At 39.7% G+C, this 14,675-nt stretch overlaps 2 protein-coding genes across 2 annotated transcripts in view; both read left to right on the top strand.

Moving 5' to 3' along the window:
- Positions 1-2,080, top strand: part of ptdss1b (phosphatidylserine synthase 1b) — a gene marked incomplete at its 5' end in the record, with an annotated part of 3,948 nt that extends 1,868 nt beyond the window's left edge. Inside the window, 2 exon segments of the mRNA XM_014005828.1 lie at positions 698-757; positions 1,109-2,080. Coding sequence (XP_013861282.1) covers positions 698-757; positions 1,109-1,264 — 216 coding nt within the window.
- Positions 2,081-2,507: 427 nt separating this feature from the next.
- The window catches only part of nup153 (nucleoporin 153), a gene marked incomplete at its 5' end in the record, with an annotated part of 14,283 nt that continues 2,115 nt past the window's right edge, over positions 2,508-14,675 (top strand). The window contains 21 exon segments of the mRNA XM_014005825.1: positions 2,508-2,580; positions 5,604-5,835; positions 5,943-6,218; positions 6,350-6,489; positions 6,782-6,910; positions 7,081-7,197; positions 7,280-7,324; positions 7,459-7,512; positions 9,987-10,130; positions 10,356-10,408; positions 10,587-10,722; positions 10,806-10,964; positions 11,051-11,152; positions 11,231-11,312; positions 11,395-11,490; positions 11,574-12,209; positions 12,319-12,501; positions 12,745-13,671; positions 13,771-14,160; positions 14,249-14,467; positions 14,567-14,675. The exon segment at positions 14,567-14,675 is cut by the window's right edge and continues 81 nt beyond it. Of these exon segments, the coding sequence (XP_013861279.1) occupies positions 2,508-2,580; positions 5,604-5,835; positions 5,943-6,218; positions 6,350-6,489; positions 6,782-6,910; positions 7,081-7,197; positions 7,280-7,324; positions 7,459-7,512; positions 9,987-10,130; positions 10,356-10,408; positions 10,587-10,722; positions 10,806-10,964; positions 11,051-11,152; positions 11,231-11,312; positions 11,395-11,490; positions 11,574-12,209; positions 12,319-12,501; positions 12,745-13,671; positions 13,771-14,160; positions 14,249-14,467; positions 14,567-14,675 (4,302 nt within the window).

The raw sequence follows: 14,675 nt of genomic DNA, 5'->3' as shown, positions 1-14,675 counted from the left end.
CGTGTGTGTGTGTGTGTGTGTGTGTGTGTGTGTGTGTGGGGTGGGGCTGCTCTTCTTCTGATTCAATGAAAACTATGTAACACAGTTGTTTACACTTAAATTAAAAATATTTGACCAAAGAAAAACTAGAGCAGGACTACAGAGAGATGAATATGATTTAGATTTTTATTTCTGTGACTGTAAACGACCCACAGGAGACACGGGATTAACAGCAGTCATCATTTCATTCCTTGGTTTTAGCAGGTCTGACTTTTTTCCTTAAGGTAGAAGAGTTTGTTGAATCTGACGTGACTTGTTCATAGGAACCCTTCATACGAACAAACGTAAGAGAAATTTAGGATAARAATACAAACATGGTCTTGCATGAGGCCCAATGTGATGTTTGAAGGTCATGTCTAAAATGGGGAAGATTTAAAGAGAGTTATTAGTTGATGTGTAAATATTTTGTTTTTGTGCACACACTTGTTGAATCTATATTTGTTGTGTAATTATAATAACGCTCCAAAAAAAAAAAAACAACCCACAAAATAATATTAATGTCTCTACTTTTGGCTTTTGTCGCCTTTTGGTTGTACAGGTCATACAGGACTTTCAGGTTCTGCTTTTGCATTCCTAGGTTATATTTTTTGCAAAAGCAAATGCTGAGAATTTGTTTTATTCAAATTAATGTTTTTTTTTTTTGTATTTTTTTGTGCAGGCACTCATCACACTCCTATGTTTGTATGGCATGGTATGGTACGAACAACATAAAATGAAGGTGAGATCCTGTTTTCAGGCTCGTCTGTGATGACATTACAGTTAATATTTTTCAATATATTTGCTTGTTTTTAAATTCAAATAGCACTTTTATTACATACCAGATATTTTGCTTGTAATGAGAGGAATAAAAAGACAAATATCAAGTGTCCCTCACTATAACAAAAGATAGAAAGCCTCAAAYTTGGGCAGATAAGTCTAATTTACTGTAACTTATTTATTATTAAACCTTCACACTTGCAGATTTAAAAAGGACCAATAGAGGTGAAAAACAAAACAGCAGTTACTTGTTATAATTGTGCTTTTTGTATAAAAAATGCATTTAATAAGTGTGTTTGGTTTCTGTTTRCAGAATATTGCTTTGCAAAGCGACGATGGTGACGACAGCGGTGTTGTTGATTCTTCTTCAGCTCAGACGGATTCTCTGGGAAGTTTGCCAAGTAGAAAACGGAGGAAGGCCTCTGCTCGGAACAGATTTGTGAACAGCCATGGGAGAAGGAGACTTTGAAGAACACTAATAAWAAGTATTTAAAGAAGATGAACGGATGTTACCTTTTTAACAGTAGGAATTGTGCCAGTGATTCAGTGACCTAAAAAAAMCTTTCAGCAAAGTTTGCAAAAAGGAAGAAAACGCAACAAGAACTAAAACTAGACAAAATTGCACACTGATGTCTGGATTTATTTTAGAACCAACAAAAGGCACAGGATAGTTAAATTAACAGGTTTTATTGGACTGTTACTTAGCAGCTTCTTGTTCGTCCAACACTGTGTAGAAAATGACATTTTGTTCTTGTCCTGAGGACTGTCCTGAAGTTCTTTCTGTGAGTCAAAGTTACATATTTAAATATCTACTGATTTTTTTTCTTCTTGTGAAAAGGGCTACTTTTTAAGATGTGTTTTATTCAGTTGTTAAAATGTTGTTTATTGTTTTGTATTATTGTCATTTAGATAGGTGTGTAAGATAACTGTGAATGTCTATGTAGTGACACTGGATAAGCACTTCTTTGGGAAAAAAAGAACAAAAGTTTTGAATTTTCTTATAAAACTACTGTGTGTGGTTTTTAACTCAACTCGAGGACCTGTTTTTTATCTTTATATTTCACGTGTGCATTAGTTGTTTTGTTTAGCACTAATATTACTGATTGATTCCAGTTCTTTATAACTGCTCTAAATATATAAAACCTATTTTTGTATAAAATGTGTTTATTGTTACGCTAATGCACTCAGCAGCATTACTGATTGTGATTCATGTAAGTATTTTTGCTGGATTTTCTATGCACAAATGAATAACCAAACGGAATAAATTAGTTTTTTTTTAATGTGTTATAGCTCTTTTTATTACAAATATCTTTGCAATAACAGATTTAGATCAATTTCAATTTTTTTAGTATAGCATCATTCATCAGATATGACTAAAACAACTGGCAACATGAATAAATACAAAAAAAAGTAGTCTTATAATCTACATAAATACACAAAAAAATTATAAATCAACATCCACCATGACCTGGCAAGTCAAAATAATTTCATTAACATTTTTTAAATAAATTAAACATGTTTTTAATTGTATTTTTTATTAAATTAATACCTTACAATAAGACTGTTTATGAATGCTAAATGATTTGTCGAAGCCTTCTTTGTTAAGTTAAAGCACTACATTTCCCATAATTCCGTTGTGAACGACCGCTGTCCAGGATGACAGCTATCCGGCGCCGAAACATCGATAGACATTCAGACGAAAGAGCCATGGMGGCCACGGGTGGAGGGAAAATTAGAAGCAGGAGATATCACATTACTTCTAAACCTTACGCCAAGAGTAAACAGGTAAATCAATTGAAACTTGGCATGTTAAGGACCCGAACCGAGCACACCGTGAGAGTCGCGTTGCCATCATTCTGTTAGTTTTTTGTTATTGTTTTGTTGGAGACATTTTCTGGCCTACCATTAGCGCTCGTGGCCTCCACGCGCTGCTAGCATGTTCAGGAAACGCTAGCGAACTAGCGAGTTGTTTTAAGGTTAGCGGAATTAAATGAACCTGACAGTTTAATTAACGGTAGTGTGAGGTTTATATAACTTATTTAGTCTCAGTGCAGCTGCGCGCACGTCCACCTGAAACGGCCAACCGCGGCTCAGGTTGTAAGTTCAAAGTGATTAGCCAAGTTAATGACAGGCAAAGGAAGTCGATTTTCTCCAGCTAACTGGAGCTAACTAACTAGCATCGGCGAGCAACGCATTGTTGTCTTTGCGGCTTTTCTACGTAGCAGAGTCAAGTGAAAAGATCGTTTAACTTTTTATTATATGTTCATGCATCTAATTTACATTTTTTTCATAAATGCGCAGTTTAAAGCCCAGTAGATAACAGTATATAGTCATACATGCCGTATGTTAGCCAAATCTCAGCCAGTTGATTGCGCAGGGAGCTGATTGGGAATCCACATGGTCCTATGTGGGATTTTAATTTAATTTTAATATTAAGATTTTTGGTTTTAAAAACATTTTATTATATTAACAGTGGCCACAGTGGATAATAAAACTTGATCTGTTTTCAGCACGGAATATTTCCTGGAAAATTGTAAGTCTGTAAAGTAAAAAGTGTCACGTTAACACTAATTCACTTTGTATTTTACATAGTTATTTTGCCTTTTTGCGGTGTACAAAAAGTGTAAAAGGAGTGAAAAGCAAACTGTCAGTCCCGTTATCTGCCTGTGGCGTGCATAATATAATAATAATGCAAATAGTTTACCATCAAAACTTGTTTTGAACTATAAATTGATGTCCTATGTTTGGATTTATGTATTTTTAACATCCCAAGCTTATTTACATCAACCTGGACATGTATGTTGTAGTGCTTTATAAATGTCATTGTTACAGTTTATCATAGAAATACTAGCTTATTTAATCAAATTAAAAGTTCAGTACTTTGTATTGTTATATTTATATTCAAAAATATTGTAGGAGCACACATCCTGTGTAGCCTTAATGTGTATTTATTGACAATACACTTGAAAGGTCATTCCTAAACATGGAAGAATCTTATTACAGTCCTAATCATATTAAAACTTTAATAGAGAGACAAAGATGAAATTCTGCTCAAAGTATCCAACTTTGTTTGCATTTTGCTGTAAGTCACAAATGTTGACGATGTGCAGGCGTTTTCTTCCATCTGTGGCATTGTTGCTTTGCTGTGTGGACCTGCTGGAGCACATTCAACTCAACATATTTTTTCCTACTGTAACAAAAAATGATAACAATTAACATAAATGACAATGAGAAGGTTTCACTGTTTCAAATGATAGTTGTTATTCATTTAACGTGCATGTCAAAGTAACAAAATACTCCTTTTATTTCGAGTAAGCTTGTATTAAATATTGAAAAAGTTGCTCTTTTTCCCTGTGCATCTCTTTTTAACCCAAGCTTGATATCCTCTCTTGTGCATCAGTATAATGTGTTAAAGAGCAGGGAGGAAGTGGCAAATTGATCCACCAATAAAACCTCTATTAGAAAACAGCTATGTAGTCACAGTAGTCGGCATTTTACAGCAGTTTTTCAACTTTACTTGGAAAAAYGTCTCTGGTTCCAAAACAGGTTATTAAAAACTGGACCACCCGTAACGCCATAAAAAGATCCCAGAGCCCCACAGACATAGAGCGTGCCAAAATTTCTTGACAGTTTTTCAAACCAAAGCAGAAAACAAACTAGCTAAAGCATTTAGATAGATTTCAAAACGATATAGGAGTCTAAACATGTAGTTTTTGTTCCTTCTAAAAGCTTTAGCTCTCTTGTCTTGTTTGTTTTCCTTTGTCCCCCATTTCTTTCAGTGTCCTCTAAACAACAATTGTGAGTTGAGACCACAGCCTTACTGTGTGAACGTTTTTACAATCAACATTGGAAAGTTGACGTTTTTCCAAGAGATTGTTCATGTGTAAATAAGGTCTAAATCTCACTTGCCTCAATGTTGACCCGTTTTTTTTGAAACAACAGAGTTAAAGAAATATTGTTACTTTGACTTTTACGTTAAATGAATAAAATACTTTTATTTACRTCAAGTGCTTTGGGGGTCAGAGTGTCTTTTATGGAAAGGACTCTTCTTTGCTGGTGGCTGTTACAGGTTTTATTTTATTTTTTTCAGGGTTCCTTAGTTTATCCTTCAAAGTAAAATCTGGAGCTATGTTCAGAAATGTGTAACCATCATATCTGCGTATAGATGTTTATGTTTGAATCTATGAGAGTTACAGGAAATTTTCCTGATGGAGCAAAATTCCACTTTGTTGCTCTCTGTCTTGTGTTTTATTGAAAATGTTGATTTTTCCAGTAAATTAAAAAATAAAACATTGAGCTGAAAACTTGTTATTCTTTAAGTATTGTGAGCTTTTGGGGAATTTAGATTGCGATGCATCACTAGAAGTAATTAACTTTACTCTGATTACTACACTTAAAGCATAAATATTGGAATTATAGTTATCCAGTTTCCACATAAAGGAGTAAGCACCACGTGGCTGACAAGTGTTTATCATAGATAAGCAGGAAAAAGAGGCTCATGTTATTTGGAACTTAACGTTTTTGTGTGTGTGGTACACGTCATCTGCATGAAGAGTTTGCATTAACAAGCTTCTACTGACCTTTAATTAAACTTTTCCCTTCTCCTCTACATACCAACATGGGAGTGTGACGAGAAACACTTYCTCATTTTGATGACTTTCAAGTAGAGCCACAGCACAGGACCTATGACAAAACATGAAATATTTTTGCCGTAATGTCATCATCAAATTTCAGCACATTAAAAGCGCCGGAAGCTAAACTATGGCTTAACTATTCTGACTAAATTTGTTTCTTGTGTCTCTCTGCAGCAGTCAGGCCTCATCAGTCGAGTGACGGACACGGTGAAGAGCATCGTTCCTTCCTGGCTGCAGAAATACTTTAAAAACGGAGAAGCTGCTGAAGAAGGAGAGGCAGGACCAGGGACAGATCATAACTGCCAGCCTCTGCCGCCACCGCCTCCTCCTCCTCCTAATGGCAATGAAGAGGGACCTCCTCCCCTTGATGGAAGAGATTCCCCCGAGCCAAGCACCAGTAACACAGGCAGGCATCTGTTCAGTCGCTTAAATCTCTATATTTCCTGGGGTTTGAGTCTAAACATTATTTTTCATGTTTTTATAATAATAACCGTACTCAACCTGTTTTCGCAGAACCCTCAACTAGTCGTGCGTCCCTGAACTTTCAGGACTACGTGCTTTCTCGCCCTCCATTGAGTCGCACCCACCTCCACTTCAACCCCCTGGATGCCTCCTCCCCAACACTGGGAGCCTCCAGCAACCTCTTCTCCCAGCCCTCCACCTCCTCAGCCCCCGGCCCCTTCTCCACGGGCTTCTCTTTGGTCAAGGAAATCAAGGACAACCTCTCACAACACGAAGACGATAACGTCTCCACCACCAGTGGGTTCTCGTCCCGTGCATCTGACAAGGGTAGGAGCTGAGTTTTATAGTCACAGTTTTGTATGTGAGACAAACTAGAGTGCAATAATGTCCAGGAGACTTCATCACAAGGCTTGTTTTTTTAATCGACTTAAATAGCTGCAACGTCTTCTCGTTTTCAGATGTCCCCACTTCCAAAACCGCATCACTTCCTCAGCTTTGGTCCCCAGAGATGGACAGAACAAACTCTGGACCGCAGCCGTCTCAATCCAGTTTGAAAAAGCCCTCTTTCAACCTGTCAGTCTTTGGAAACACCTCCAATGTAAGTACATGTCTAGGTATAAAGATGCCAAGTTGTTGGCATGTTAATACAAACCAATCCATCATGCAGTCCTGGCATTTTACAGTTTCCAACATTTAACTGGGCTTCTAAAGGAAAATATGCATTTATTTTAAATTTGGGAGGAAAAGTTGTCTGTTTAATTTTGAGGACCTTGCTTTTATTTTTTCTGTGTAACAAGTTTTGTTTTATTTTAGTGTTTGGATGTGTTAATTCCATGCAAAACCTAGAAAATGCATCATGGTTGTATATTTCATTTAACCTTTTCTTTCAGTCAACATTGAACAGCACAATGCTGAACTCAAGCCAGCTTGGTGATTCACCCTTCTATCCTGGGAAAACCACATATGGTGGAGCGTCTGCAGTCAGGAGCTCCCGCAATCATCCTGGAACACCTTATCAGGTGATTGATTTAGGTTTATGTAGGAAGCAACCTTTGATTACAGAAAACCACAGTAAAATATTCATGTAGTCTTCTAGCTGCTAAGGTTTTGTTTGGTTTCTGACAGCGATGTCATGTTGAAGTGTTTTTACTTCCATATTAAAACTAAATAAAACACATCTGATGTGTAGGCTCCAGTAAGAAGACAGATCAAGGCCAAGCCTGCTGGTGCTCAGCCCTGTGGTGTGACCAGTGCCACCGCCAGACGCATCCTGCAGTCCTTAGAGCGCATGTCAAGCCCACTAGCTGTGAGTACACAGATGCATACTTTATCCTAGTTCAAAGTTTTATTCCAGGTAATACATTAAAAAAACATTTTCTTGTCAACAGGATGCAAAGAGAATCCCAGCAGCAGCTTCACCCAGCTTCTCACCTGTAAGTCTTAAGTTTATTAGTCATGTCATAAACATCTGTTTATCATGAGGCTTTATATAAGTAAATAGTAATTATAACCCAGAATATGTAGTTGTTTATCCGTAAACTTTATCTCCGTTAAACGCTCTTCACAGGTGCGAGATGGCACAAATCTTGATGCTTCGGATCTACCATCAAAAAAGAAACGGGTAAGCACACATTTCAGATGACTTTATTTATAAAGGGTTTTTTTTTTAAGAATTGTTTACTTTTATAAAAACGTTTACTTTTATAAAAACTGTCTGACTGAATTATGTCTTTGTGTGGTTTAAAAATTGTGTTCAGTTGTTCCTGCTGTTGACTCTGCTCAGTGATGGGAACAACTGCAATGTTTCCCCTACCATTATACAGCCCCCACAAGAATTTCATGGCATGTAGTCATTTTTATTTAAATAAGGCCAGATCAAGTCGAGAGCTAATTTTTTGCGTCCCTCCATATCCACCTCTCACCAAACTTGGGGGAAAAGATGGCGCAGAGTGAGGCTGAGCGCTGTGTGTGGTCCCCACAAAGATAGGAAGACGTGTGTAAGACTAGACGCGCAGTTCTGCTTTTAATCACGTTGCACCGATGCGACAGCTTTGCAAGCTACTTTTTCTTTCTTTAAAAGAAAATGTGACAGGTGAAGCCACAGCATGCTTACTACCTTATCAATAATTACTGCCTTTTTTCCTTTCTCTGTGGGTGGGGGTTCAGCTTCACTCAGCTGCAGGTGAACACCTCCCGCGTTTCCTGGMYTATTTTCCACCGAGGATTACTTCGTATTTTACATTTATTATATTTCTAAAAGCACTTCGCAGCATTTCCCTTGTGTGTTCATGTCACGAGCGCAACAAAACCRCGACGGATCAGCTGACTGTTTTTAAAGCGAGGTGCAGCGAACATGTCCACCTGCAGCTCGGCTCCGACCAGCCCGGCCCGGGACTGAAGAGTTCACACGTCAACCCCTTCAGACGTTTAACGTGTATAATGAGCATAAAAATCTGTAATTTGCGCAAAAAAATCAGTATTAATCACGCGGATGGAGAAGAGGTGCGCTGACCGCAGCTGCGCGGAGTGAGGAGGAGGAGGAGGGTATTTTAAAGACATGTCTACATTTGACTTTTATTTTTTCTAAAATCASAGAGTTCTCTGAGTCAGCTTCAGATGTTTGTAGTTAATCATATCTTCTACATTTAACCAGGTGTTTCTGTGCCTTTAAATTACACAATAATTTTACTGCAGAAACTTGTCAGTTTGATTAAAAATAACAGTAAAAATATTTTTTTTCTGTGCAGAGAACTTCCTCTGCTATAATTTATTTAAAATAAATATATCAAAGCTCCTCAGTTGAAAACACTAAAATTATAGAAAAGATGTTTAAAAACTTCTTTCCTCAGAAAGTCTTCAGTCCTAAGAACACTAAACTGTAACTTTTAATAAGTACACAGTTTACAACTATTGAAATAAAAATGTTTGATCTGTAAGCAGAAAGCTTATGGATGTTGGATGTTGATTTTTGATCCCTTTTTCAAAGAAGAGGATGAGGAGGAGAACGAGGAAGTTCTCCTCAAGCAGCTCCTAAAACTGTCAACCTGCTGACTGAGAACATTTGTATATATTACACTTTGTATACAGAACAATATAGTCTACTTATTATATTATATTTTTATTGAGATATTTTTTGGACAACCAAAATGTTTTGAGGACAACCAGATTTTGTCAAACCCCCACATGAGAGGTCACCACCACGGTTAAAAAAAATCCTTGGGGAAACTCTGCAAAGTTACAGTTCTTCTAGTTCTAATGATTATTAGAAAGGACATGATTTGAAGTTTTTACTGATAATATTTTATTTAAAACATGTTACAGAAGTCATAAAAAGCAGTCACACAGAAGAGCTCCAGAAGGTTTCAAACTGASAACTCTGGACTCAGATCATCTGCTGCACACAGTTCTGATCATTTATTATCAATAATAATTTTATTGATAATTATCATGAGGAGTCCTTAACTAGGATGTAGTTAGGCWRTTAAATATTCATGTATGTGTAAATTTATTACCATAATTGCAGGTGAGTCGCGTAAATTTATGTTTTTATAAACAAGTAACCACCCCCCACCCCACCAAGACCAGTTTCCTAGGGGAAACACTGAACAGTGTGGTTGTTCAAACCCAGAAACACTTGTTTTATTTTGTCTTGTCATTTCCTGTCCTGCTGTCTGTTGTCTCTAAGAGGCTTCCCTCCAGCTGTTCTGTACTGTGTTTTTATTCCTGTTCACAATTACACATTTGGGAGCGAAACAGACTCACTGCCAAATGTATTTGGCTCAGAAGAGTTGTTTTATATAGTGTAAATCTGGCCAGCTGTTTAACTGTCTGGAATTTCCATCTGTGACATTGCTTTGTAAAATATAAATCAGTGGTTTAGTGATGGGTTTAACAGAGGCTCGTTTAAAGCCCAGCAGTTACTGTGTTGATTTTTGATTCACTCAATAAAATGTATTTACTGATCAAGCTGGTAACTTGTTTTCCACCTTAAGTAATGCCTTGTGTGGATCGATAATGGATTTAAACGGCGTTGTAGCAAAGAAAAATCTGAAGACTGGAAAAATTTGTCTAATCACAGTTTTGTTTTTTATCCAGATGGAGTCGAGTAGCCCACCTGTGAAGAAACTCGTGATTCCAGAAGCAGCCTCTGTTTCAGGAAGCCGCTCCGTGTCTTTTAGGCCGACTTTGACTCCTGGAGGACTCGGCCGATCTCTGGACAGGACTGCAAAAGAGAAGACGGTCAGTACTTCACAGCTCGTATTGTTCTACATAACATCATGTATATTTTTTATGTTGAATGCAGTAGGGCTGCTTTATTCTAAGAAAACAAAGACAAGATTGTAAATCCATACAGTTTGTTGTTACAATTTATTAGAATCCCTGATGATATTATTGCTCACACTGATAATGATGGTTGGTTACTGGAAACATACTGAGACTTTATTGTTTCTATTATTATGGTAGCTGTCAAGACAATCACCTCAACTACCTGAAGCAASCCCAGGTCCATCTCATAGGTAAGTTTTGTTTCTCTTAATTATTAACCACACATTTGTTCCATTAAATATGGTCAAACATTTAACTCCTTTATCATAACATAAACTTATTTTGCTTGATTCGTAGTTTGGTGATAAACCAAAGCACGTATGTTTTTGTAACATTTTACTAACTAAACCTTTTCTTCCTGTTGTTTAGCACAAGGATTTGTAGTGACCCCACCTACCCTCTGTCCAGCACCCCTGCACCCAGCAGCATGAGCTCTGGCGGGGGCAAAATCAAAAGAGACAGAACCACAGCACGGCCTTCCTCTAAACGCCCTGAAGATGACGAGGTGAGATTTATTAATTTTTTTAGTATTTATGTTTATAGGTAATGATAAAATATGAAACGTATGCTTTCTTTTTTAAACCTAAGGTGGTCGAGGTACCAGTCCTCCCAAGCATTTCACTCCCCATCAGCACATCATCCTTACCAACGTTCAGCTTCACTACATTGCTACCTTCCACCACCTCCGTTAGCTCCGCCCCCACCATCCCAGCTGTTACTCCAGCAAAGGAAACGGTCATAAATAAGGTTTGTTTTAAAACTACATTGACCTTCTTCAATAACACTTGAAAAAGTTAATAAAATTATTTTGATTTTGTTCCTTTTCTGTCCAGACGGATCCACCAAAGTCCTCAACGCCACCCTGTGTACCTTTTACATTTTCCTCTCCTATCGTCAAAGACACCGCTGCCAGCCCGCCTTCCTATTCCCCTTCTGTGAGTATTTTACTTTTGTTACAAATATATTATATTATGGTGAGAGAAATAATGTTTTTTTTTCCTGTTTCAATGCAGACTGGATTTACTTTCAGTGCACCTGTAGCAAAACTGGCTCCTTCCATGTCAAATGGAAAGCTAACCACACCCACAGCAGCAGGTGAGAGCAGTTTCCTTCACTCTCATTTGTTTTCTGCAGGCTTGTTCAGCCGAGAGTGTTTAAAATCATTTTTGTTTTACAGTGAAACCAGTTAAGAGCACAGAAGAATTTGAAGGACCTTTTAAACCGGCCAAGACCCTGAAGCAAGGCAGTGTGCTGGATCTTCTCAAATCTCCTGGTAGTTTTATATCTCATTTAGAGTCTTTTTTGTTGTTGTTGTTGTTGTTGTTGTTGTTTGTCCTAATTCTTTATTCTCTCCAGGTTTTGCCTCTCCTGGTACTCAGAGCTCCTCAGGCACCAGTGTTCCTCCCCAACAAAAATCCACACAGTCCACAGCCCCCCTCTTAACCGGCACAAGCTCCTCCTCCTCCCTCCCTTCATCAGCGGGGTTCGGCAGTTTGTTTAAAGCTCCTCCGGGTTGGAGCTGCGACGTGTGCTTAGTTCAGAACAAGCAGTCCGACACAAAGTGCGTCTGCTGCAGGGCTTCGAAACCGAATCCCTCGCCTAAATCTGTGGAGAACAAACCGTCGCCCTCCAACTCTGTGGGGCCAGAGAGCACCACCTCCACCTCCACAACAGGTTTTGGTCCGATATTTTCTAAACCCGCAGGAACCTGGGACTGTGACACGTGTCTGGTTTCAAACAAGCCTGATGCCGGGAAGTGCGTGGCCTGCGAAACGGCCAAACCTGGGACGGGGCTCAAACCCTCACTTACATTTCCCTCTGCCTTCTCAACTGTTCAGACTGCATCCACGCCCACAGACCCCGTCTCCACTGGCATCAGTGGATTTGGAGATAAATTCAAAAAACCTGAGGGTGCATGGGAATGTGACACATGTATGGTACAAAACAAGGCGGAGGACACTAAATGTGTGGCCTGCACAGCTGCTAAACCAGGTAATAAGACTTATTTGTACCTCTCTGCTCTTTTGTAGCATCTAATTTACAAGGAAACAGTTTTTGTAAAACAAGACTTTTCTTCTTCTTCTTCCCAACCACTAAACAGGAGCTTCAGGAGGAGAAACCACGTCCTCGACCAGCAGTGCCCCAGTGTTTGAACTGGGAGACAAGTTCAAGAAACCAGAAGGGTCCTGGGAGTGCGATGTCTGTCTGGTGCAAAACAAGGCTGCTGATGCTCAGTGTGTTGCCTGTCAGGCTGCAAAACCTGGAGCCAAAGTGGAGCCCAAAGGTAAGATAAATAAATTAGTAGTAGAATCTAGTTACAAATTTACAATTTTTAACAAAATTGTCTTTAAAAAAATTATGCAAATGTAATTTGTTTGTAAAAAAATAAAAAGATAGAGATATCTTGAGAGGTTTAAACTTGTGTGGATCCAAAATGTTTTATATATGAATTATATTGACACCTACATGAAAATCTTGTTCTGTTGTGTCCTGTTTTTAATGTTTCTAATCTTTTATTTCTTTTCAGCTTTTGGCTCTTTCGGCTCCTCTGCTGGTGGGACTACTGGAGCATCAACATTTGCCTCTGGAGGATTTAAGTTTGGCACATTGGACAATACTTCTGAGTCTGCAGGTTTCAAGTTTGGGACTACAGAGTCGTCGTCATCTTCTTCAGGTGGATTTAAATTTGGAGTCCAGTTTGGAAGCTCTTCATCAGAATCCTCTTCTAAAGACACTGCTGCCTCATCAGGGTATAAATTCGGCAGCTCCTCTGAGGGCTTTAAGTTCGGAGCTGCTTCTGATGAAGATAAAAAGTCGGCGCAGCCCGCTTCAGGTTCTGGGTTCAAATTTGGAGTCAGCAGTGGGGCAACGTTTGGGACTGGGTCATCTAGCACAGAAAGCAATTCATCTAAAAGTGGCTTCACCTTTGGACTGTCAAAGCCTGTGGAGAAGACACCAGAACCCACCACAGCCTCTTCTTCTTCTGTTTCTAGTACTCCTCTGTTCTCCTCGCAAGAAAAAACTGACAAAGCAGAAGCTTCGTTTATCACATCAACAAACACCAACCCAACCACCACCACAACCGTCAAAACAGGGTCTGTATTTGGGAGACTGGGTGAGCCGAGCTCGGTGTCCGGCGCTCCGAAAGCGAGCTCTACGTTTGGATCTTTACCGGCAGGGAAGGAGCCAGCTGCTCCCACATTTACCTTTGGGAACCCTGAGGAAAAGAAGGAAGCCTCCTCCTCCTCCTCAGCCACATCAAGCTTCATCTTTGGTGCTGCTGGTAAGGATGGAGATTCTGCAGCTGCTACAGGAGGCTTTTCTTTTGGGAAACCCAGTGCTCCAACAGAACAACCTCCACCAACTTTTGCTTTTGGCAAGCCTGTGGAGAAACCTGAAGCATCCACTTCAGAGACCCAAAAGCCTGCCTTCACTTTTGGACAAACTGCTGCAGGTAGTTCTTCTGTAAATGTTTTGACTGTAATAACAGTAATCTGTTGTGGGCGGGGGAGCTTAAAAGTTACTAAAAACCACGTGGTCTTTCCCTAAACAGATTCTACTGCTGCTGCTCCGAAGCCARCCTTTAACTTCATGGTTAACAATCCAGCCAACACCACCACCTCCACCACCTCATCCACCACTACTCCCAGTTTGTTCGGCACCGCCAGCATCAGCAGTAGCAGCTCCACACCAGCCCCAGCTGCGTCTGCGGCTCCCAGCACGTTCGTCTTCGGTCAGCCCTCCGTGACCACCGGTGACGCCGCCCCTGCGAAAGCCTTCATGTTCGGACAGAACCAGGACGGCCAGGCCTCGGCTCCGTCCAGCGCTCCTCTGAATTCAGCCTCGGCGCCGGCTCAGCCCTTCATCTTCGGCGCTGCTGCCAACGCTGCTGCTCCCTCTTTTAACTTCGGAGCAACGGCGCCYTCTGCTGCCTCGTCATCAGGTCAGCATCTGTCATGAGTTGTGTTTGCTTTTAATTTTTAAATTTTGAAGCTAGTTTAATCTTCAAATTATTATTTTTTTTCTTACAGCTCCTTCAGCAGCTTCCTCCCCGTTTGTGTTCAGTTCAGCTCCTTCTGGGGGTTTCGGTGCTAACCAGACCTCTACATTTGGTTCATCATTCACGTCCCCTTTTCCAGCCACGGCTTCCCAAACCCCCTCTTTTGGAGCCAAACCCAACGCTGCGCCCATTTTTGGACAACAGACCAACTCCACTCCTGTATTTGGAGCGTCTGTTAATTCTGCATCAGGTGAGGAGGTGTTGTTTGTTTTTTCTATAAGATGTTATATTTGTTGAGATTTGAGGTTGAGTATTAAACCTTTATCTGTTTTTTTTTTATATAAACCAGGTGGAGGATTTCAGTTTGGAGGCACGAGTGCGTTTGCAGCCACAAATAACACCACCAGCGCAGGAGTTTTCACTTTTGGAGCAGGAGCTGCAGCCTCACCTGCCCCTGC

Source organism: Austrofundulus limnaeus, unplaced genomic scaffold (assembly GCF_001266775.1).
Source record: "Austrofundulus limnaeus strain Quisiro unplaced genomic scaffold, Austrofundulus_limnaeus-1.0 Scaffold32, whole genome shotgun sequence".
NCBI classification, from domain to species: Eukaryota; Metazoa; Chordata; class Actinopteri; order Cyprinodontiformes; family Rivulidae; genus Austrofundulus; species Austrofundulus limnaeus.
Note: the sequence above shows the minus strand (reverse complement) of the source record. Positions and strands in the feature narration are given on the sequence as shown.